Raw genomic sequence first — 24,941 nt, 5'->3', positions numbered from 1 at the left:
AATAACTATAGGAAGGTGAAAAAATTTCCCCATCAAATATGTTCAGGAAAAGAGGGGAAAGATATATTTTGGGGATGTTGCAGCCCATCCTTTTCCAACCTGGTACCCTCCGGATGTTTTGGACTAAAACTCTGGGGATGTCTGACCATTGGCTAGGCTGGCTATAGTCTATCCAGAGCCACAAGTTTGCCTACCCAAATAGGTCCCTTGTAACTCTGCAATTAAGGCTACAGCCCTATGTACTCTTTCTTGGCAGCAAGTTTCAGTGAATTCGGAAGAACTTATTTCAGTGTAATAATGCACAAGGTTGGGCTTCACGTCTCAAACCTTTCCTTTCTTTTTTCCTTCCCCTTCCCCCCGCACTCTTTTCTAGTCCTCTCTCTCTCTCTCTCTTTCTGTCTGATTTTCCTGATTTCGATCTCCTATTTATGCTTCCAGCAGCACAATTTCCACTTCCAACCATAGTCACACACTAATTCCCCACCTGTACAACACTTCCATGCTTTCTTCCGAGCCGCTCAATTATCTTTTCCTCTCTCCCCACCATCACTAGGTTGCAGGCATGCGCGCGCGCGCACACACACGCACACAAGCCCCTTCCCCATCCTTATTCCCTCCTTCAGTCACCACAGCACCTTCCAGCTCCCTTCTGCCAGAAACTTACAAGCATCCTGTTCTCCGGAGCGCCGCAAAACCTCCCCACCCGTTTCACTAGTCCAGGTGAATGCTTCTTATGGCTCCTCTTTCTACGCACCACTTCCTCTGCCCAGTGGCTGCAGCGCACAGCTGCCTTTCCCTGCCCAGCAGGCAGCCTCCGAACGCCAAGTTGAGCTACCCATGTTGTGGCTTCAGCTCAGGAAAGCATCTTCCTAAGCACGGACTGGAATTACGGCAAAGCTCCCCTCGAACAACGGTGTCTAGCTCACAGACCAATAATCCATCCGGCAGCCCATGCGGGCTGCCTGGCTCGGGGGTTAGAAATCAAGCGGCACCTTTTTACCGGGCATAACAACTGCCTTCCTAGCTTGGGTGGGTCTCGCTGAAATTCGCTTTTCAAACTGCGGCGAGAGTTTGGGCTTCCTTACTATCAAGACGCCCCTGAAGTCTTTCCAGAAGTCGCCCCTCCAAGTAGCCAAAAAGAACACCGGGGGATAGGCTTCTTTAAAATGAAGGCTACGGAGCAGCGTTAGCGGGGAGCGAGGGTCCATCGCAGAAGAGCGCAGAGGCTTTTTTGGTTTTTCTTCGGAGAGCCTTCAAAATGGATCCCCGCCGAATTCCCTCACAACATCTCGACCCAGCCCCCCAGGCAGAGCGTTATCCATTTTCCGCCGGTGACCGCGAGCGACGCGAGCTGCGCTCTTCCGCTGCACCAAGTCCACTCACCCCATCCTTCCCGTTTATCCTGGGAAACACCTCGCGCCTTAAAAGAGAACTTGTCGGGCGCGGGGCCTCCCTCAGAACGGCGCCAGGGAGCGACGAACCGGAAAGGTGACTTTCAGGGCACCCGGACGGCAAAGCCCGCATTGGCGACAGCTTCCTTTAAAGGGAATCAAGTCAAGCATGTCCTAACTGCCCGCCCCCTCCCTCGTCAGGAGGGCAGCAGAGACTGCAGCAAGCAAGCAGGCAAGCAGGCAGGCAGGCAGCCCCACCCCTCCCCCGGGGCAGGTCCCCTCCCCAGACCGCGACGCGCAGCAGCGCAGGTGCTGGGGATCTCCCCGGCAGTTCTTCCCGAAGGAGCTCGAAGCTGGCCACTGAAGGACGGGCGGGCGGGCCGGCCGGCTACCGCTTGGCCACGGCAGGGGCTTCCCTGCTGGCAGCTGCACGCCTCTGCGCCCTTCCCGGGAGGCAGCCCCGTCGAGCCTCCCCGCATAGGATCGCTGCGCCGGAGACGGGGGCGCGCCTGATTACCTTCCACTTTGGTGAGAGTCAGCACCGGGCTGTTGCAAGCGCTGAGCGGGGCTACCCTGGCCGAGTGTTTCTTCATGATGAGCCCTTCTGCCAGCAAGAGCCCTTTCAGCTGATCGCCTACATCCTGAAGCCGGTCGCAGCTGAGAGCGGAGCTCCCTTTCCCGTTAAGAGGCGGCGGCGGCGGCGGCCAGCCTGACTCACTTTCCCAGCCTCTCGTACCTTCTGCTGCAGCTTTTCGCCACCTCCTGTCTCGCACGCGCTCTACTTGCTGCAAACAAAACGTCACGAGCCAATCCCCGCCCCTCCCCCGGCGGCTTGGGCGCCGGGCTCTTCCCCACGCGCAGGGACCGTGTGCGCCCCCCAAGACCACACGACTGGCTGGATATCCCCCAAAGTGCCTACAGTGCGATTCCCTTCCAGGCGCAACAGAAAAGGAAGAGACCCGGGAGGCGGAGAGAGCCGCAAAGCGAACCCCCGTTCAACTCACGTGGAAGCTTTGTGTTAGGCAAATCTCCGCAATACGTGGTTCATCCAGAAAAGGCGAGATAAAGCTCCCTTGAGGCCCTTTGGCAAACTGCGTTCCAAGAGGGCAATTCATTAAAAAAAAAGGTTTTGAACGTATTGTTAGTTCCTTGTTTTTATAGACTTCCTGATCCATTCTGTTAACATCATTATGATGTTGCTGCTCAGAAAGATGGCCTAAACAGGTACTTTCACTAGTTTCAAACTTAGCTTCAAGTTACACTAACTTTTATTTTGCAATTTTATGTCCTGGGAATAATAAATATGCCAAAATGTGGAGAATGGATGGCAGAGGAGGCTGGTGGCTCCAATGTCAGCGGGGTGTTGGATCCGGTCTGGGTTTCAGTCAGAATTCTAAAGGAGCTATCCAAGGTGCTTTCCTTTAGAGTTCAATTGAAACCCAATAGTATGGGCCCTTTGGCAAACTGTGGTTCCCCTGTTAGCCTTAAGATTGCTGGGTGAGATTCAAAGAGCTTATCTACATCACAGCCCTGCAGAAAAAAAGTAGAGGAACACTGACCCACTCTGTGTGTGTGTGCGTGTATGCATACACACACACACACACACACACACACACACTAGACATAAGAATGATACAACAATCACTACAGGAAGGAATTATACTACAAAACGATAATTAGGCACTTTAGACTTGCAACTGAGTTGCCAAATAAACTTCAAAACCCTGATAAAGCAATTGCTAACTGCATGTAACTGGCCTAAAGTATCTCTCCACAATGATCTCTGAATGGCTGACTGCTTTCCCTTTAGAGGAGTGAGAACCAGTGTGGTGTAGTGACTAGAGTGTTGGGGTGGGACTCGGGAGATCTGGGTTCTAGTCCCCACTTGGTCATGAAGCTCACTGGGTAACTTTGGGCCAGTCACTGACACTCAACCTAACTACCTCACAGGGTTGTTGGGAGGATAAAATGGAGAGGAAGAGTACAATGTAAGCTTCCTTGGGTTCTTTGCAAGAGGAAAAAAAGTGGGATATAAATGTAATAATAAATAAATTAGTGAGTTAGTAAGTGGGTGAAGTTGCTGTGTCAATTTCTCAGAAAACGCAAAGTTCCACAGTTGCTGGTACCATATACAGGTCCATAGAAAGTTCAATAGAAATCTTCCACTGCCTAGCTATCACAAGTCTCTCTGCTACTAGACTCATAAAGCAGATCTTTATGAAGCAAGTTCTTGGTAGTACTGCCAAAGATAGAGAGTAGAGCTATTTGGACGTCAGGTGATATACTTTGTCCAGCCATTTCAGAGATTTTGGCAAATACTCTCTTCCAAAAATCCTCTGTCACTCCACAAGTCTGCTACATGTGGGAAAGGGAAGGAGGAGGAGGAGGAGGAACAGGTCAAAAAAGATGGAGGAGGGAGACATACGTCAGTGAAACTGACCTCATTTGGCTAGATAAAAACATTTCTTAGATATTTAATGAATTCCAAAACTAAGGTACCACCAGAGAAAAGTGATGGAGGCATGAAACAGCTTGTCTATAGAAGGCAGAAATTATATGGTTGGGGTGTGTGTGTGTGTGCGTGCGCGCACGCAAGAAATCTTGTGAACCACTTTAGGATTTTTTAAAAATGTGAAAAGTGGAATAGAAATTTTCTGCAATAAATAAATACAAAATCCCCATTTAAAAAAAAAAATCTAAAAAGATGGCTTTTAATTCTGAAAAGCAGTTTTAAGTGGAGTAGTGGAGGGGTGCCTAACCTTCTGGCCATCTTTCTGCTCAGGATCTCCCCCATGCTACTTTCATGTGCTCCTGATGCATCTTTACTCAATACACTCAATACACATCTAGAACTTTGTGGAGGGGAAAGCAGGGGGTGGGGGTAGGTTTCAAGCAACCCCCCACCCCAACAAGTCCAGCTTTTCTTCCCTGCTGCTGCTCAGTTAAAAAAACACAGCTTCCCAAGACTGTTTTTCAGGGAGGACAAAAAAGTTAGATTCATTATGTACATATGTACCGTGTAGTTTGCCATGAAACAAAGACTAGTTCATCCAGGCACTGCTCCACTATCAAAGATGTACACTGTTGGTGTTCTTCCATTTTAGATATATTAATGTTTTTGGTAAGCATAGCCATCATAGAATAGTATAGAATAGTAGGGTTGGAAGGGGCCTACAAGGCCATCAAGTCCAACCCCGCCATTATTGAGATATTTGTTGATAACTTAAGGGTTTGGTGAGAGTTAGGCAATAAAATGTCTCTTATTTGCAAAACTGGTTTCTAAGGGGGCTACTTGATTCCAAAATGAATCAGTCTTAAAACAATTGAGCCAAAATACTGATTACATTCAGCCTATCTCTGATATGACAGTGCTTGGGAGAAAAAGCAAGTTTCACATAGCTGCTGCTACAAGTTTACACTCAAGCAGTACTTATGCCTTGTTAACAAATGTCCCTTCTGTACACACCTGTTGCCACCTAGGCATTGGATCTCCATGGGGAGATCCCACACAGCTGCAGTGTGTGAGTGTGTGTGATTTTGTGGTATTCAATACCATGAATACCACAACCATGTGGGCAGAACCAAGTGGGGGGGGGGTGTCTTCTTTTATATGATTGATATCCCACTGTCAGGGAAAGCACACACCACTAAAGATTTGTAGCAGAAACCTAGCCTTCCTCTGGAATTGTATATATTTTAATTATTGGGAGCTTAAGAGTGCAATATGACTACTAGTCAGTGGCTAGACAGCCACAGGGTAAGTCGGTTCCCTGAGAACTGACCTCCACCCCCTCTTGCACTGCCTTGTAGGCAGTGCGGATCGGCCCCGCGCTCCACACTTGGAAGAGCAGCGAAAACGGGGCGTTCCTGGGGGCGGGGCAGGGAGGGTGGAAGTGCCATTCCGACACTTCCTATGTGTCATCTGGTGTCTGCCCCCCCTGCTCCGACTTCCCGCAGCTAGACAGCTGAAATCGGCTGTCTAGCCACGAATGCAGGGCAGCTGAAGCACTGAGGGGACGATCCCTTCGGCGCTGCTCCTGCCCTGCATTGGATAGGCGGACACCTCCGAGTTCAGAAGCAGCTGCCTATCCTGATAGGATTGCGCCCTAAGGCAGTATTTTATTATATTTTTAATTGGAATTCCTGTTGGCTTTTTACACATACAAAAATAGGGCACAGAAGAAAGCAAATACTACAACTTTGCTGCACACTTGAAATATAACAGTTTTAAATACATTATAGAAGAGGGGTTTTGTTTTGTTTTTGCTACCAATGTAATTCTTTTTACATAAATTAATGAAATGCAGAGATTGTTTTCTCCAGTAGGCTCCAATTAAGAGGAGCTTGCTGGTTGCATTAATTTGTGCCTCTGTTCCTGCTTCTGACACTTGTCTGTCCCCCTTGAGGCTGGAGATTTGAAACTGCAACTGAAAAACTAAAAGTTAACAAACTACTCCCTAACACACATTCAGGTGACCAATGCTATTCTATACTTGACACTGTAGATCTAACTTGTACATATAAAAATTCAGATTAACTCATTCAACAGAATTTTTATTTTCCTTGGTAGAAAGGCAAGGTACAAATCAATCAATCAAAAATAAAATAATTCAACAGAATTATTATTTTAATGAAATCATTTAGCTAACTCTCTTTGAAAAAATTGACACACGAAAACTTAACAGTATTTGGACATGCTAGTAACCACTTCATGTCCATATCTTAAAGAACAGAACAATATCACAAAGCCCTTTGCTTCACTGAAGTTAATTTTAGGTGGCAATAAAATAGAATAAATTAAATTTGGTACAAAGAGAAGAAGTTCAAGGGAGTAATTGTAAAAGATATGCTGAATGGGAATTAAAAAATCAGTCCTCACATTCAGAGTTCATTCACCTTTCTGAATGGAGGAATACTAGAATGGCCGTATGTCCTCTTTTACAAATGGCAGTCCTCTATTTTGAAGGTGTCCTCTATTTGAAGGGCCGTCCAGTCCAAGTCTGGTATAAAGATAAAGAACCATTAGAAGAGGAGTTGGGCCTTGAAGTTTCCCATCAACAGTACCTGGACAGCAGACTGAACAGGCAGAATGCAGGTCACCTGGGAGCTGTCTTCAGGGGGGATTTCCTGTGGATTGGGAGCATTTTGAGGTTGTTCACAGCACATGACATCATGGGCAGTGCACTGCCAACCAGCAGCTTCCATCTAGAAAAGCTGCATTATTGGAAAGTCATTTTACTCAATTTTTCTCCCCAGTTAAAGCGCCTGCCAGGCGGTTCTGCTGCAGTGTGCTGCCTTCCTCCACATTAACTCCTGGGCATGCCCGTGTGACCTGGCTGTGACCTGGGAGTGACAGGATCAAATGGTGGGGCCATCCCTCCCCCCTTCATTCCTTTTCCCTCATTGGCATTACTGTTGCCAGGGAAAGTAACTAGCCTGCCTTTCCAACTCATCAAAGTGCTAGAGTGCTATTTCAAGCCTTCAGAATCACACTGCATTTCCTTCTTGCCACTGGGAGTAACTAGCCTCCATTTCCTTGTTGAAAGCTGTGATTATTTGCTTCAATGATGTTTGCCTTGCTTTGCTTCTCTGATATTGTGTTAAATCATTTCTCTGATGTCAGGTTACTGCACTTCTCTGATGTCTGCAGTAAAAACGGGTTGGAAGCTATACCTCTGGGACAGTTCAATGGAGTGGAGCAAACTTACGCTGGTGGGGTGCTCTCATGGGGAGCCTTCAGATGCTGCACTGGATTCTGGCTTTTTCATGGAAAAGTGCACACAGTGGAGAAAAAGGGGGTGGGAGCAACCCTGACAGCTTGCTGGAATGGGCTGAAATTGTGCTGGTGGGGTGCTCTCATAGGGAGCCTTCAGATGCTGAAATAGATAATTTGGGGTTTTTGCTTCTTCATGGAAAAATGAGCATTTCCCCCCATCCCCCCCTATTCTCCTCTTCCTTTGGCATTAAACAAACGTGCATGAGGGCTTTATCACGGTAGTGATCTACTGTGGTATCAGGATCATGGGAGCAGAGAAACCTGTCATTGCAAGCAGGGAGAAGTATCCAGAGAAGGAGAAAGGGGGGGTTGGAACTATAACTCTCTGTTTGATTAAGTTCCCCATATCACCCCATTTGCGGTAGCGATTTACTGTGGTATCAGGATCACAGCAGGCTATCATTGACAGCAGAGAAGCCTGCCACTGGCAGCCTGGAAAAGTGGCCAGAAAGGGAAAAGGGGGTGGGGGCTGTAACCTCCTGACTGCTTGCTGGAATGGGACAAAATTGCACTGGTGGGATGTTCTCATAGGGAGCCTTCAGATGCTGCACTGGGAAATTGGGGATTTTGGCTTCTTCATGGACAAGTGTGCACAACCCTTCAGAACTGTGAAGTTCTTACTTTCCCATTCATAATAACGAAGTAGCAGGGGAGAGCCTGGATGGGGCAGGATACAAGCCTCTCTCATTGGCTGAGCAGCACTTGCTGGGTTGATGATGTTCAGTTCTACTCTGCCTACCTGACTTGGAAGTACGTTGATTCCAAGCACTGCGTGATCCGTGAAAAGCGGGGTTTTAGGTACGGTATATTCCGCTTTTCTGGCTTTGTGTGTCCCTGATGGATCAAAGCCAATTTCCTGAAAACGCGGAGAATACCCTGATGCGCTTCTCCTTCCATTGTCATGTAGATTGCCCCCTGGTCACAGTCTTCCCCGCTATGATGGGAGGTACTGTATTTCTACTTAAATTATAATAATAATTTCTACATTTGTATCTATAATGTAAATTAGCATATGCAAATTTAATATAAATCAAAGTTATATTTTTGGTGATGCATTTCCTCTTCTTTGATGATTCATAAGTGGCCACCCTAACTGATACTCACTCGACTTCCAGGTCTAAATCCCAAACTATCCTTTGAAACAAAAAAACAAAAAACTTACCCATGAGTAGCACTTTTTCAGGAGTGCCTGTTCAAGACTTTAAATGTAGTCTAGTTTCCCCATTATCAGTGTAAATGGGTGATGCCTCATGCCCACCAGTTGATCATTGAGGCCTGCTAGTTACTTTGAACTACTGGTACTCAAAATCAGGTTTGCTAAAAATTACTAAAATGGTGGTTTTCCCCATCCTCTTAATACATGGTGAAGCAAGGATTCTAATTTGCAGAGCTATAACAACTCTGATGTGCCAAATTGCTTGAGCACCTAGACATTTGGTGCTGGCATTTAGAGTTTGAGTCAGGATCCAACCTGCTACCCTCTTTAGGTGGTTAAGCCTAAAACCAAGGATGGCAGTTACTCTGGGTTCAAGAGTTTCACCTAGTGTCATGAGAGTTCCACATTTGGATATCTACATAAACAAAAATGTAGATCCCCTTCATGGATCACTGCCTTGTTGTGGCGAAGGAGCTTGTGTAACTCAGTGAAGCCATAAGCTATGCCATGCAGGGCCACCCAAGACAGACAGGTCATGGTGGACAGTTCTGACAAAATGTGGTCCACTGGAGAAGGAAATGGCTACCCACTCCAGTATTCTTGCCAAGAAAACCCCATGGAACGTATCACAAGGCTAAAAGAGATGATGCCAGAAGATGAGCCCCTCAGGTCGGAAGGTGTCCAATATACTGTTGGGGAAGAGCAGAGGGTATTTCCAAGTAGCGCCAGAAAGAGTGAAGCGGCTGGGCCAAAGCCGAAAGGACACTCAGCTGTGGATGTGACTGGTGGTGAAAAGAAAATCCAATGCTGTAAAGAACAATATTGTTTAGGAACCAGGAATGTCAGATCAATGAATCAAGGTAAGCTGGAGGTGGTCAAACATGAGATGGCAAGACTGAACATCGACATCTTGGGAATCAGTGAACTAAAATGGACAAGCATGGGCGAATTTAATTCAGGTGACCATCATATCTACTACTGTGGGCAAGAATCCCTTAGAAGAAATGGAGTAGCACTCATAGTCAATAAAAGGTGGGAAAAGCAGTACTGGGGTACAATCTCAAAAATGATAGAATGATCTCAGTACGAATCCAAGGCAAACCATTCAACATCACAGTAATTCAAGTCTATGCCCCAATCACTGAGGCCGAAGAAGCTGAGGTTGATCGGTTCTATGAAGACCTACAACACCTTCTAGAACTAACACCAAAAAAAGATGTCCTTTTCATCATAGGGGATTGGAATGCTAAAGTAGGAAGTCAAGAAATCACCGGGATAACAGGCAAGCATGGCCTTGGTGTACAAAACGAAGCAGGACAAAGGCTAATAGAGTTTTGCCAAGAGAACACGCTGATCATAGCAAACACACTTTTCCAACAGCACAAGAGGCAACTCTACACATGGACATCACCAGATGGTCAATATCTAAATCAGATTGATTATGTGCTTTGCAGCCAAAGATGGAGAAGCTCTATACAGTCAGTAAAAACAAGACCTGGAGCTGATTGTGGCTCAGATCATGAGCTTCTTGTTGCAAAATTTCGGCTTAAATTGAAGAACGTAGGGAAAACCAATAAACCATTCAGGTATGTCCGAAATCATATCCCTTATGAATACACAGCGGAGGTGAGGAATAGATTTCAGGGATTAGACCTGATAGACAGAGTGCCTGAGGAACTATGGACGGAGGTCCATAACATTGTTCAGGAGGCAGCAACTCAATTCATCCCAAAGAAAAAGAAATGCAAGAAAGCCAAGTGGCTGTCTGATGAGGCTTTACAAGTAGCTGAGGAAAGAAGGGAAGCGAAAAGCAAGGGAGAAAGTTCAGAACTCTGAACTGAATGCAGAGTTCCAGAGAATAGCAAGGAGAGACAAGAAGGCCTTCTTAAATGAACAATGCAAAGAAATTGAAGAAAACAACAGAATGGGAAAGACTAGAGATCTCTTCAAGAAAATCGGAGATCTCAAGGGAACGTTTTGTGCAAAGATGGGCATGATAAAGGACAAAGAAGGCAGGGACCTAACAGAAGCAGATGAGATTAAGAAGAGGTGGAAAGAATACACAGAAGAACTATACAGGAAAGATCTGAATGTCCCTGATAGCCATGAGAGTGCGGTCACTGAACTTGAGCCGGACATCCTCGAGAGTGAAGTCAACTGGGCCTTAGGAAGCATTACTAACAACAAAGCTAGCGGAGATGACAGTATTCCAGCTGAGCTATTTAAAATCCTAAAAGATGATGCTGTTAAAGTGCTGCACTCAATATGCCAACAAATTTGGAACACTCAACAGTGGCCACAAGACTGGAAAAGGTCACTTTACATTCCAATTCCAAAGAAGGGCAATGCCAAAGAGTGTTCAAACTACCGTACAATTGCACTCGTTTCACGTGCCAGCAAGGGTTATGCTCAAAATCCTACAAGCTAGGCTTCAGCAGTATGTGAACCGAGAACTACCGGAAGTACAAGCTGGGTTTCGAAGAGGCAAAGGAACTAGAGATCAAATCGCCAACATTCGCTGGATCATGGAGAAAGCAAGAGAATTCCAGAAAAACGTCTATTTCTGCTTCACTGACTACGCTAAAGCCTTGGATTGTGTGGATCACAACAAACTGTGGCAAATTCTTAAAGAGATGGGAGTACCAGACCACCTTACCCGTCTCCTGAGAAACCTGTATAAGGGTCAAGAAGCCACAGTAAGAACCAGACATGGAACAACTGATTGGTTCAAAATTGGGAAAGGAATACGACAAGGCTGCATATTGTTGCCCTGCTTATTTAACTTATATGCAGAGTACATCATGAGAAACGCCAGGTTGGATGAATTACAGGTCGGAATTAAGATTGCCCGGAGAATTATCACCAAGCGAAGAGGATCTAAAGAGCCTCTTGTTGAGGGTGAAAGTGGAGAGTGCAAAAGCTGGTTTGAAACTCAACATTAAAAAAAACTAAGATCATGGCATCTGGCCCCATCACTTCCTGGCATATAGAAGGGGAAGAAATGGAAGCAGTGACAGATGTTATTTTCTTGTGCTCCAAGATCACCACAGACGGTTACTGTAGCCATGAAATTAAAAGATGCTTGCTCCTTGGGAGGAAAGCTATGGCAAACCTAGACAGCATAGTAAGAAGCAGAGACATCACCTTGCTGACAAAGGTCCGTATAATCAGAGCTATGGTTTTCCCAGTAGTAATGTATGGCTGTGAGAGCTGGACTATAAGGAAGGCTGAGCGCCGAAGAATTGATGCTTTCGAACTGTGGTGCTGGAGAAGACTCTTACGAGTCCCCTGGACTGCAAGGAGGTCCAATCAGTCCATCCTAAAGGAAATCAACCCTGACTGCTCATTGGAAGGACAGATACTGAAGCTGAAGCTCAAATATTTGGGCCACCTAATGCGAAGAGAAAACTCCCTGGAAAAGACGCTGATGCTGGGAAAGATTGAAGGCAAAAGGAGAAGGGGACGGCAGAGGATGAGATGGCTAGATAGCATCACCGATGCAATGACTATGAACCTGAGCACACTCCGGGAGAGAGCGCAGGACAGGAAGGCCTGGAGTGCTATGGTCCATGGGGTCACGAAGAGTCGGACACGACTTAACGACTGAACAACAACAATTATTCAATATAAGGCAGCTTCCTGACTGAACAACAACATAACCAAAAATGTAATAGTACACAGAGATGGGACTGCATGGCCATTTCATTGGGTCTGCTGAGAGACCAGGTCTAAGTTTGCCCCTCCTCTCCCTGAACTGCTCCATTCAAGCTGGTCAGTTTAAGAAATTTGGAACTTTAAGAACTGATGTCTGAGTTTGCTTGCTTTTGTCTTTTCTTCTTCTCCTTTTTTCCTTTGTCTCATATCTTTAAGATTGTAAGCCTGAAGGAGAAATTATCCTGTTTGGTAACTGATCTCATGAAAAGTGCTCTGGGAGCCTTTTCTCATGAAGGGTCAGGTAAAAATGTTTAAAATAAAGAAAAGAAGGAGGGAGCAATCCTATGGCCGCTAAACAGTGGCTAGACGGCCATAGGATATGTTGTTTCCTGGGAACCGACATTGGAGTCCGCGCTCTGAGGTCGGTTCCCAGAGAACCGACCTCCCCTGACTTCCACGCTGCCTCTGAGGCAGCGTGGAACAGGCCCATCCTCCGCGCTCACAAGAGGAGTATGGCGAGGCCAAAAAGGGGCATCGCTGGGGGCGTTCAGGGGCGGGGAGGGCAGAACTGCCTGTACAACACATCCAATGTGTTGTACAACAGCCTCCTCCCCCTTTCTGCCCTCCTGCAGCTAGACAGCCGCAATCGGCTGTCTAGCCAAAAATGCAGGGCAGGAGGAGCGCAGAAGGAACAATCCCCTCTGTGCTTCTCCTGGCCTGCTTTGGATAGGCGGTTGCCTCCGAGTGCAGAGGCGGACACCTATCTCAATAGGATTGTGCCCTTAAGGTGCAATCCTATGAATGTTTAGTCAGAAGAAAGTCCTACAACTTCCAGCATTAGCCAGCCAGCATGTAGTAGGTCTTCTTTTCCTGCCTAAACATGCAAAGGATTGCACCCTTATTTATCTAAATTTGGAACTCTAATTCATGGTACCCTTATACAGTGCAGAATAGCTAGAAATCTTAGGGCAGTATCCAGTTCGAAACTACCACTAATGAAAATTACATTGCAAATGCTGTTGGTATTGCGCTAGAGGTCACTTACACTAGCATAAAGAAATTTACATTAGCAGTAGTGCTGAATTGGATACTAACCTGGATTAGCAGAGATGAAGAAATGTTTGCTATTAACCGATACTTCCATATTGCTTTGGAAGGAATATATCAAAGATAAGCAAAATCACTCTTCAGTAAAATCCCTGGTGAGACTGTCTGTCTGTCTAATTCTATTTTTATTCTGCTCTTCACGTGTTCTGATATGATGGTATCCACTTTTGCTGCAAGACTGTCCACATTGTGTGGCTATTGCAACACTACGCAGGCTCTTGCCATCCCTTCCATTAGTAGTTTTGCCTTCTTTATCTTATGAAGAGTATGTGAGTTTAATATCACCAACCAGCTTATCACTGTTGCCAAGTTATAAGTATCATGTTTATATTGCAGGGCTGAAGAACCTGTCTGAACAGGAATAGGACTGCACCCTTATACACTTTAAAAATAAATCTTTAATGGTGTAAGGGTGAAGAATGCTCCCACTTTCAGTACAGAAAATAAGCATATCTCACTACTAGAAGTTTGGGAAAGAAGAGTGTGCATACTCTCTGTAAAGCGGATTTTCTCCCGTTTTAATTTCTTTCATTTCCTTACTCTTCCCCAAATAATGCTATAGTACCACAGTGACTGGGGACTTCTGTTCTCTCTCAATCTCTCTGCTTCTATGAGACAGTAGAAATCAGAAATTTCCCCCAGTTCACATTAATTTATCTTCTTGATTATGACAGTTACTTATCCCACACTCACTACTTCTTTTTCACACTTGCATTACATGCATACAGATAGAATTGTTACCAAGAAATGATAACATTAATTTTTACTATTATGTAAGTGATAGAAAAATGCTAAGGCAATAAAATATAGGAGTTAACAGACAGGCATATTTTCATTTGTGTTTGAGGAAATGATACACAAAATGTATTCTTTTATATACTAAAGTATATTGTAGAAAGCATGTGTCACTCAATAAGTGAAGTTCGACTACTATTCAACATCAATATGTTCAACATCAAAATTCTCCTGTCTTAATGGGTGCTCTGACAAAAGGCAACCTGTGAAAGCTTTCAGTAATTCACATTGAATGAAAGATTATTTAATGAGCACAGTGCAATCAATCCTTAACAGTTTTTTGATATTCTTATGTTTATTACACACACAAGCGCTCACACACACACACACACACACCACTACAGTTCTGTGTAACAGATTTAACAAATGCAGTATCAACCACACAAGTTTATCTCAGAGAACAAAGGTTAAAAACCTCCTTGAAATATTGGTTTTCTTAACTTCAAGTAAAGCAAATAACATGTTCCACTGGTGATACTTCACAGGTAAATAGACAAGCAGGTATTGTACAAATCAGGGATTTCAACTGGTTTAGAATCCACAAAATTGCTAATTTCCATGTATTAGATGAGGATCAAACAGTACTGGACTTGTTAAAATAAATAAAACCCCAAAGCCCACAAACTCTTTATAACAATGGACTGATCTGCATGCAACAACAACCCAAAATATGGGTTGAGTATGGGTTGTTGTTGAATTGTGAGTTGTTGTTGAATCATGGGTTGTTACATGCAAATCATGCACTATGGTTTAACTATGGGTTGTTAACCATGAACAACCCAGGAAGAGAACTCATAGTTTGTTGTTGAGCTGTGAACTCTGGGTTGTTTGTGATTAACAGCCCATAGTTAAACTATAGTTCACACATACTGACAACCCATGATTCAACAACAGCCCACAATTCAATGGCAACCCATACCCAACCCATACTGTTGTCATTACGTGCAAACTGGGGATGTACGAAAGTCACTTACCTTTTCGCAGCTTGGCTTCGCGGTGGGGGGAGGCGCTTCGCTTCTCCCCCCGAAGTTCAGGCGAGGGGGGGGAGGCGTCCCGCCTCGCCCGGCCGAAATTCCGGCCGGGGGGGGAGGCGCCCCGCCTCGCCCAGCCGAAATTCAGGCCGGGGAGAAGCGCCCCGTCTCCCCGGTCGCGAAAGAAAAAGTAAACAAAACAAAACTGTGATAGGCTACATAACGATTAACGTAGCCTATCACGGCTAGATTTCCAAAGTCACCCGTGATAGGCTATGTGACGATTAACGTAGCCTATCACGGCTGACTTTGGAAATCTAGCCGTGATAGGCTACGTTAATCGTTACATAGCCTATCACGGGTTGTTGTTTTTTTTACTTTATTTTGTAATGGTGGCGGCGGCGGCCGGTCAGAAGACCGGCCGCTGCCCCCGCCCCTGCCGAAACGCCTCCAAAACGCCACCGGGACCCGCCGCCGAGAGGGACATTTGCAGGAGGTAAGTCCCATCCCGGGGGGGGCAGAGAATTTCATCGCCAATTTCGGGGGGCCAAATGCCAACGCATTCGGCCTCACCGAGATTCGCGGAGAAATTCTCAGAAATTCTCCGCCATCCCTAGACCAAGTCACTGGAAAAATATGTTTTGTACTGAGGAATTGATAATGGTTATACACATGACATATAAGGGGCCATGCGCAAACAGGATCCTAACGATAAATGAACCACCAGGTTCCAACAGCTTGTCCCACTTTTTTTGGCTGCCTCCAACCTAATTCAGCATCTACTGCATCAGAGCTCCTCTCCTTCCTTTCTACTGCCATTGCCTCCTGTTACTAGGACTAGAACAGAAGAACAGCCTTGCTGGATCAGCCCAACGGCCTATCTAGTCCAGCATTCTGTTCACACAGTGGCTAACCAGCTGCCAATGGGAAGCCCACAAGTAGGACATGAGCACAATAATAGTGCCATCCCATACTGGAAGTAATATATACCTATATTGACCCCAGGCCTGTAACCAAGTCACCTGTAGTTCTAGAGGGGCCAAGAGATCCATAATGCTTTGCTTAAGTTCATTATTGGTGCAATTTCCTTGCTAGTGGGCCTCTGAGCATGTGAGATGAGTCAAAGGTTGATAGTGCAGCTTCAGCACATTCCATGCTAACGAAGGCTAGTATCTTATCAGGGCCTAGTATGAAGTGAAGCTTGTTTGCCTTAAAGCTGCAGGTGCTTGTGCTGGGAAAGCTCTGTTTGTTTCCCTTCTGAACAAGCACTGTTAGTCTATGCTGGGAATGAACACTAATTAATGCTTGCTGCTATCATGCTGCCTCACTGCTAACATGTATGGTATAAAACCCATTTTACCCCATGGCTCTGGGTTCAGAGAAGCTGTCTGATCCATCATTGGGTACGCCTGTGTGCTGTAAGTTACTCAATAAAGTACTCGTTGTAAGTAAACCTGGATTTGATTTATCACTATCTTGGCACCTCCAAATTAAGAGTTTGAAGCCTACTGCAGGGACAGTACAACAGCCATCACGGCTAGTAGCTATGTTCTATGGACATCCATCTCCCATTCCTTCTCCTACCCACAGTTTCCTTGCTACCGCCTTGTGGTCCCTCTCTTCCATCCCCTTCCTGATGCCACAGCCTGCCATTCATAAATCTGTATACAAAAAAAATAACATTTGATTAACATCAAAATCTTGTCACTTAAAAACTAAAAATCTGCTATACGTACTGGAATGATAGTATAAAAAAACTGCGGGAAAACAACAGACACTGTGATTGTTGCTTTGTCTGTTTGCTGCATGACTCAGTAAGAAACATAGAAACTCAGTAACAGCTGCATTAGCTCTGTTTGAACACTTGCCAAATACTTTAATAACAATGTTTTAAAACACTGACTTAAAAATGTATATGTAACCTCCTTAACATTTTGCGCTAGCACAATAAATCTAAAGACCAGATTAAAGAATGGATTGTCTGCAATGCATTTAAATGAATAATCATGTAGGGAAAATACATAATGCAGACTTCAGGGGAGGAACCTTCTAGATGTTGTGGTGTTTTAATGTTTTTGTTTTAATTTATTGTAATTTTAACTTTTTGTGAGCCACCCAGGGAATTTGTTGAAGAGTGGGAAATAAATCAAATAATATATTTGTTAAAAAAAAGTTAAGAACACCAATGTCTATTGAAAAAACACAATTGGCTGTAAAAGAAAACCAAGGATGGATAAATCACTTTACAAAATGCCTGAAAACAGTTTCATGGTTTTCTATCATTCCACACACACACCCGCCCCCCACTCAATGGCAAAGTAGCACTGTGCTTCCATTGTCTTTTACCTTCCATTACTAGCCTGTGGGGAAATCCGGCAGAATGAAGCAAGAACACCTCTTTTATTATGGAGCCTGTGTATGATATATTATTTGTCAAAACTGCTGAGAATAAAATATGTGCAGGACAGCTTTAAAAAAAAGTACTGCCCATGTCTAAGTTTAATATTGAAACTGGAAGTCTGGCCTTATTAGAGCAGAATGAGATGTAATTTTTAGTTTCCAACTACTTATTCCAAAGGAGAAACCACAGTGGGAGGCAGGAATTAAAACAGTTTCTCCTACCAAAAGGCACTCAGACTATTTCAGGCATGTCCTGGTTGTCCAGTTCAGCTTTCAAAGTAGATTTTTGCCCAGTGTATGGCAAACTCGTACTGTGCACTTCAGTCGTATCTACAGAGAGGTATCTTTAAGGACAGGTTGTAATAATCATGCACACACATCTTCCAAACTGGATCAAGATAGTAATAAATCTGTGATATAGGCTATGTATATACATTTCCAACTTGCATACTTCATTTGATCAAAGGGTTTGTATACAACATAGAAAACTAGGTATAGGAATAGCAAGAAAATAGAGAACTGATGGGCCATTGTGAAGGCAAAACTAGGAGCCGGGGGAGAGCTAAAATACAGAGAAGCTCAACAGGAATTTCTCATTTTAAGTGCTGAAAGCCTTGCACCATCCTGATATTGTTTTTCTAGTACAAAGGGGGGAATCTATCCTTCCTTGTCTTTGTTTGTAATTCACCCAGAGAACATTTGTTACTGGGTGGATTAAAAATGTAATAACTAACTAACTTACTAACTAAACTATGAACCCATCCATACACTATGATCAACATCTAAGGCCCTCCTCTGAGTACCTCCTCTGAGACTGGTTCAGAGGCTGGCAGAAAGGGAGAAGGCCTTCTTGGTGGTGGCCCCTGCAATTCCAAGTGAGGTCCACCTGGTGCCAACTTCGTCACCTTTCTGGAGCTTTGGCTATTGGGTGGTGTAGAAATGTAATAAATGAATGAATAAGTGTTGTTCTACAGTGTGGGTGTGAGATATGTGTACACCCAGAAGGAACAGCACATGGCAGGCTGGGCTGCTTACTTGCGAAGAGATCTTGCTGGCTGTTCCAGGTTTCCAGTCTGTCCTTTGAAATGTGAGATGAGCCCCATCCAAGATGATCAGCACCAGTGCAGAGCTGCAGCAGGAAGAACTCCATTTCAAGCAGCAGAGTGAAGCCAAGGTTCTTTTTCCTGCCAGCAGATATGATTGCGGGTGCATAGGGGGGAGAAATGACGAGACAACACAAATAGAGTTGGGATAAAACTGGGCCACATTTATTGACATATTACAATCTGCGAAGGAAGCACCGGCTGGCACATAGAAAACAAGTAATCATGACAGGTATAGAGTGAGGCATTCGTCATCTGAGGCATGGCATCTACTGCAGCCACCCTGCAGATTGATCCACCCAATTCTGGGCTGGGAGACCTTCCCCTGTCACCACCCCTCGAGCCACAGAACCTGAGTGGGTGAGGAGGGTCAGCCTCAGAGGTAAGCCTTATCTCCCAACTTGGGACCACAAAACCCAGAGCCGAGAGCCTTGGGCCTTACCAGTCACCTGAAACGGTGCCCACGAATGCTCACCTGTCCTCTCCCCCAGTGGAGTGCCCACCCGGAACTGCCACAGGAGGGCGACAAGCCTCTGCTTAGTCACCCACCCCCCAACCTACGCAGCAAAACACTCCATGATGCCCCTTCGCAGATACTCCAACAAGAAAACATTGCCTAGGTCAGAGATGACCACCATCTTCAGGGATCCCAACCGTCATTCCATGCCCCTCTCGGCAGCAGGATGGACCCAATGATGGCAATTCTGGGCCAGCGACACCGAATCAGCTGTAAATCTCAGGCTTGAAGAATCAGGGCCTTGCCCTTCAGCAGGCATAAATCGTTCCCCCCATGTGCAGAACCAGAATCTGCAGGGGAACCTTCACCAGCCCTTGCTGGAAGAACGTGGACAGGAGGCGCACCAACACATGCCACGTCTGCACAACCACTGGATGGTGGCACACCTGCTGAGCCCCGGCTAGGCTCCGCCACTTGAGGAGGCACTCTGACTAGCCCAGAGAACCATGCTGTGCCCCAAGATGAGCACGCATACTGGTTCCCTCGTACTCCGGACATCTGAAAGAACAAGAGACAAACTTGTGAACACCAGCGTCCTCATGTCCGAAAAGGCCCAGCAGGGGCCTTGCGGAGGCCCAATACGCCTTGGAGCTCCACCTGCCGACAGCCTGCACTTTGTCTGATGTGAGCCCCAGAGACACGGCGCAAGCCCAACACCTTCAAGGCCACAGAGTGACTACCCAGAATTGATGTTTGGTCAGGGGAGAGGAGTCACTAAGGCAGAAGAAAGGGCCGGGGAGACTCCTCCAGACCTAGAGAAAAGGCCCTCAGGGTGGTGACCGGACGAAGGTCCAGCACCATGGCTGGGAACAGCGACGCGCTAACCCCACTCCTGACCTGGTCGGTTTTGGACTTCCTCAGCGGAATAAAGACCACCTGTTGGGGAAATTGCACATCACTAAACTGCCAAGCCTCGTGTGGTGAGGTAACCAAAGGCCACAGAGCCTGTAAACCCAGCAATATGTCTGGCAGCAGAAGGGCTCTGGAGTCTGGAGACCAACCCTGGAGCACCTGCCTCACCAGGAAGTCAGCAGTGTTGTCGGCCACACCCTTCATCTTTAGCCCAGAAGGCCAGTGCAGCAAGCCTGCCCCAATAGTCTGGGCAGTCCCTTTCATGGGCTTCTGAAATTGATCGTAGTCCTGAATCAATTCCAGCTGAACAGGATGCTGAGGCCTTTGCTTGGGAAGAAGCTGAAGCCAAAACTATCGTTACTCTAGCAGGATACCCTATGGGTAGGGTAAGAGAAGAGCAAAAGAGCCTAGACTAGATCTTACTTAAAGGCCAGGATTGGACACATCTCCTGCACTGCCATAGAACTGGGCATAGTAAAGGAAGCTGAATAATAAGAAAACTCCTGCTATACATATAGGCCCAAACAGCTCCCATCAACTGCCACAGAGAAAATCTTAACAATTTGTCATGTACTCTCCAAGACTATCTCCATTCAAAAGTCACCAGGGGGAGCAACGCGAGGTAAGTTAGAAGCCGCACAATGAAACACAAAATGAATATTAGGACCTGCGTGTAGCACTCTAAATGTTTGTTAACCATTCTGCTACTTAATGCTGAAGCATAGCACAGCAAACCTCTAAGTTTTTTAAAAGGGGCTGGTTGACTTTTATTTTCTGATTAACACACGGGCTTATAAATATCCAATCCTAAAATCAGGGGAAAAATTAACAACAGGAATTAGCTGCTGGGTACAGCTAAAACTGGAAGACATCAGCTTTTGCCACCCTCGAGGTGATGCCACCCTGGCTTCAAACACTGGCACACCAAGTTGGTGTTCTGAGCTTTCCCTGGCCTGTCCACCATGAAGGTGGACTGAGGGGCCTGTGATTGTTCCAACCCATTGCCCCTGTTCGGCAACTGGTGAGGCAAATTCTGCTAACCACACCCTCCAAAGCTGGCAATGATATAAGTTGGGTTAGCAGCCCATTACCTTCTAGGAGGTGCTCCAAACGCATGCCGCATCTGCCAACCACTGAATGGTGGCATACCGATACCGGCTAAGCCCAAGCTGGGATCCACTGCTTGAGGAGGCCCTCCAACGGGCACAGAAAACCATGCTGCGCTCACAGACAAACACCCGCACCGGTTCACACACACTCCGGCCATCTAACCAAGCGCATTCCTCCAGTAAAGTTGAGGAAGCAAGCTGGACCGATGATCATTATAGCTGGCAAATTGTGCCGCATGATCTGGGAAAGGTCCTTGCCTTTCCCACCCACACAGGTTGTTCCCTCCTAGATGCAGCACTGGAACCTGCAGGGGAACACGCACCAACCCATAATGGAACGGAGTGGGAAGAAAGCACTCTCGCTACAAGCTGCGCCGGTCAATCCACGAACACATGCACCGTGGAACAGGCTGCTCTGGGAGCTGCAGCCTGATATATATGCGCTACGACCAGCTCGAAACAACATGCTGTGTCCGGACATGAGAACACGTGCGCACGGGTTGATGTCCAATACATTGATCAAAGAAAAATAAATAAATAAATAAATAAATAAATAAATAACTGTAAGGACAAGAAAAGAGATGCCGAGCAGTAAAGTCCACACTTTAGGAATGGACACAAGACCATAACTGTAAACTACCGGGAGGGCTACAACTGTTGCAGCTGAATGAGAGAGCAACACCCCAGGGCTCCCTATCAACCCAGGTACAGAAGGCCCTTGTCATGTGAGACATGAAGTGCAGCATGGCTTACACTACTTAAATACACAACACTCAACGAGAGCCTCTTAGCGTGGTTTCTGGAATTTCCAGCGTCCGGGTATTAGATGAAACACTGGCACTGGTGCTCAACCTGCCGTTTGTCAGACTCATGAGAAAAACAGACGTTACGCAGGAGGTGTTGCAAATTCAATACTACTACCCGATCCATAAGGATCGGATTGCGGGAGGACTGTGGTTTAATAACCTGAATGGAGGCCTGCCCCTCACACACAAGAAATTTAAGAATGGATGTAAAGCCTTGAATCAGCCTGCATGGGCAATGCTGTGTATAAGAGAATTTTGAAAAACGGGATTTCAAGAGATCATAGGGCAGCCCTTGGGCGTGGCACTACGCACCAGATGATCCTATACATTGACCCTAACAGGGTAGTTTTTCATACCTCCCATGTTACTGCACAGTTGTAACCTTAATAAATTTAACCAGTTAGCTGAACTGGCACAGACTCCTGCCACTGACTGTGGAGTAAACAAAAAAGGTGTGTGGGGGGGGCAACCTTGTTTAGCTTCAGCAAAGCAGAAGCTACCTGTTCCTCCCGAGCATGCCCTTGGAGTGAATGCTAAAGACGCTGCCTCGCAATATGAACAAAGAACAACCCTTACAATCATCAACCCAGTGAGGCGGGTTACACAGAGAGCCAGGGATTGGCCTAAAGTCACACAGTGAGCTTTACAGCCAAGTGGGGACTAGAACTCATATCTCCAAGTCCCATTATGGCACTTTAACCACTGCACCAAGCAGGTACTCTAAGTTGCCAGAGAGGTGTGAAAACAGGAGAAGCCCAAACCCACATAGCTACCAGTCTCCCTTCACGGGGGTTGGCAATGGCTCTACCAGGGGTGTGAGTCAAGATTCTCACCACGCCCTACCCAGGGAAGCTGGGTATCAAGCCCCAGACTTTGTTAACAATAAGGGGGCTCTGTGAGATGCTCAAAGGCCTGAGTCTGAAACTTAGGCAAGGTGGAGGGCCTTCCCCCCTGCTCACTTTTCTTCTCATTTCCTTTTGTCCCTTTTCCTCCCCGTCTGTGGACCTTGCTCTCCAACCTGAAAAATTAAGACCACAATCTGAAGCTGCCTCCCCGCGGAAAGGAGACCTTCTATGTGGGGTGGGAATGGATGGAAACAACGCTTTGAATTGTAGAGGGGGATCTATGTCTTCACCTCCCCACCCACCCTGCAGCAATGGGGCCACATGCACATGTCCCCATTCCTTCCTATGAGGGTGAGAAAGGAAGAAATCTGCTCACAGTGCATAGCTCTGATGCTATGTATTCATTTGGCCAAATAAAAGAAAGCCCTTATCTCTTCTTCCAGAGATCGTCTAAAAGATCTCTCTGGAAGAGAGGGAGAGACTAATAACAAACAAAATACGTGCACTTCCCATTCAGAAAATGATAGCTGAATATCCTAGATACAACTTGGCACTTTTTTCCCTTTTTTTTTTGGTCTCCTCTTCCTCCTCTTCCCATCTAAATACAAAAGACGCTGGGCAGGCAAGGCCACCAAAGATCATAGAATCATAGGGTTGGAAGGGGCCTACAAGACCATTGGGACCAGCCCCCTGCTAAATGCGGGAAGCCTGATTCCCAGGCGGTCACCCAGCCAAGTACAAACCAGGGCTGACCCTGCTTAGCTTCTGAGATCAGGCAAGATCGGGCACATCCAGCCCTTTGACTGACTGCTTGGAGGTGTGGGGAAAGAACTCCGCCACATGCTTATTATTATTACTGGACTGCAGGCCATTCAGGAGGCATGGGTGAACCCCCCCCCCCACCCCTCTCTGGGCTGGCAAGGCCGCTCTGCTGCCACCCACAGCAAAGGCAATTCAGGCTGCTTCGTAGCACTGAAAACTCCCCTTCCCTCTTCAGGGGCGGCAAGGCCACTTAGCTGCTGCCCACTGAAATCCCCCCTAAGGGCCTCACTGGAGGTGCAGGAAGCGCCCGTAGCACAGCAAGGCCATGCTACTCAGGGGTGATTGCTAGCTGGTAGGCTGACCCGCTACATTGGCCAAACAGGCCACACCACCCGCAAAATGGGAAGAACCCTCAGGGAATGAACCTCCATTGGCCGCAGCCACTCCAGGGTGCGGGAACACTCCCCTACCTCCCTGAGACAGCAAGGCCACGCCGCCGCCACCATCCTCGGCCAAACAGGCCGCTCTGGGGAGGAGGAAAATGACCAAGAGGCAATTCAGGCACTGCAATGGCAGCCAAATGGGCCACTGTGGGGCATGGGAAAAATCCCCCCAAGAAAGGCAGCAATACAGGGGCCTCAGTCAGCGGCAAATGGGCTGTTCTGAGGCGCAGGAAAAAGCCCGCGAAAAGGCGGCAATTCGGGCGAGGCGGGAGAAAACTCCCCGCTCTTCCAGTTGGAGCGGGAGGCCGTTGCCGCCACCGAGAAAGGTGGCAATTCCAGGCTGCTCGGGGCGAGGGAAAACTCCCTCGTTGGGCAAAATGGGGCTCCACAGAAGGCGCAGGAAGCCCGGAGGGAGCAAGCTTGGTGAAAATCCCACTGCTGGGCCGGCAAGGCAGCGCTGCAGCTGCCCGCTGCAAAGCGCAGCAGAATCCAGGCCATACGGGGCATGGGAAACTCCCCCCCCCTCGATAGGCAGGGTGAGGGCCTGCAGGGTCAGCCGCTGCAGTCAGCGGCCCTAGGGGCAAAGGGGGGGGATGCAGGGAACTACTCCCTCCCCCCACTCGAGAGTGATGGCCCCACGAGGTCCAGGGAAAAAACAAACGAACAAAAACAAACAAACAAATAAAACAGCCCGCCCTAAGAGTGGCTGGCACCCTCCTGTGGCTCGCTGGAGCCGTCGTTGCCAAGCGCGTCGCTTCCTCCTCAACGCTGCTGCCCCTGCCGAGCACCACCGCCTCCTCCTCGATGCTGCTGCTGAGCCAGCCAGAAAAGCCAGAATTAATGAGGAAAGGGGGCGGGGAGGCCTAAATATCGGCCAGCTCAGCCCCCACCCCACCTGGACGTTGGGAGCGAGGGCAAATGGCCTTCGATTTTGTCCCGCCCTTCCCCCCCCACCCGCAACATCCCCCCCCCCCACGGCCAGGCAAGCCGGACGCGGTGTGAGGGGACTTAAATACCTTTAGCCTTCAGCAGGCCTGAGGTGCTTATTCATGAGTAGATCCAAGCATGAGTGCTCCAGGCTGCTGGTGGCAACAAAGTATTTCCCAGTTAGTAGACATGCCCTTCACTGGGAATAGATTCAGTGTCCCTCACAATGTCAGTTCAGACATCACATTAAATGTTGTGGGGAAGTAGGGACCTTTTTACTGAGGGGCTCACGTTTATTTTATTTATTTTATTTTTTTATTTCATTTC

General features: G+C 46.9%; 1 protein-coding gene across 2 annotated transcripts in view; it reads right to left on the bottom strand.

Annotated features, from left to right (window-relative positions):
* Nucleotides 1–24,941, bottom strand: part of SLC35F3 (solute carrier family 35 member F3) — a 240,789-nt gene that overhangs the window by 94,625 nt on the left and 121,223 nt on the right. Inside the window, exon 1 of one of the 2 annotated variants that reach the window (XM_084828153.1) lies at nucleotides 1,909–2,178. The exons of the other annotated variant lie outside the window; for it this stretch is intronic. Coding sequence (XP_084684279.1) covers nucleotides 1,909–1,984 — 76 coding nt within the window. The 5' untranslated portion in view covers nucleotides 1,985–2,178. Of the gene's footprint in view, nucleotides 1–1,908; nucleotides 2,179–24,941 lie in introns of those variants that run through there. 2 annotated transcript variants of the gene reach the window in all.

The sequence above is a fragment of the Heloderma suspectum genome, chromosome 1 (assembly GCF_057233095.1).
Source record: "Heloderma suspectum isolate Gila_16-S chromosome 1, 16-S_ref, whole genome shotgun sequence".
NCBI classification, from domain to species: Eukaryota; Metazoa; Chordata; class Lepidosauria; order Squamata; family Helodermatidae; genus Heloderma; species Heloderma suspectum.
Note: the sequence above shows the minus strand (reverse complement) of the source record. Positions and strands in the feature narration are given on the sequence as shown.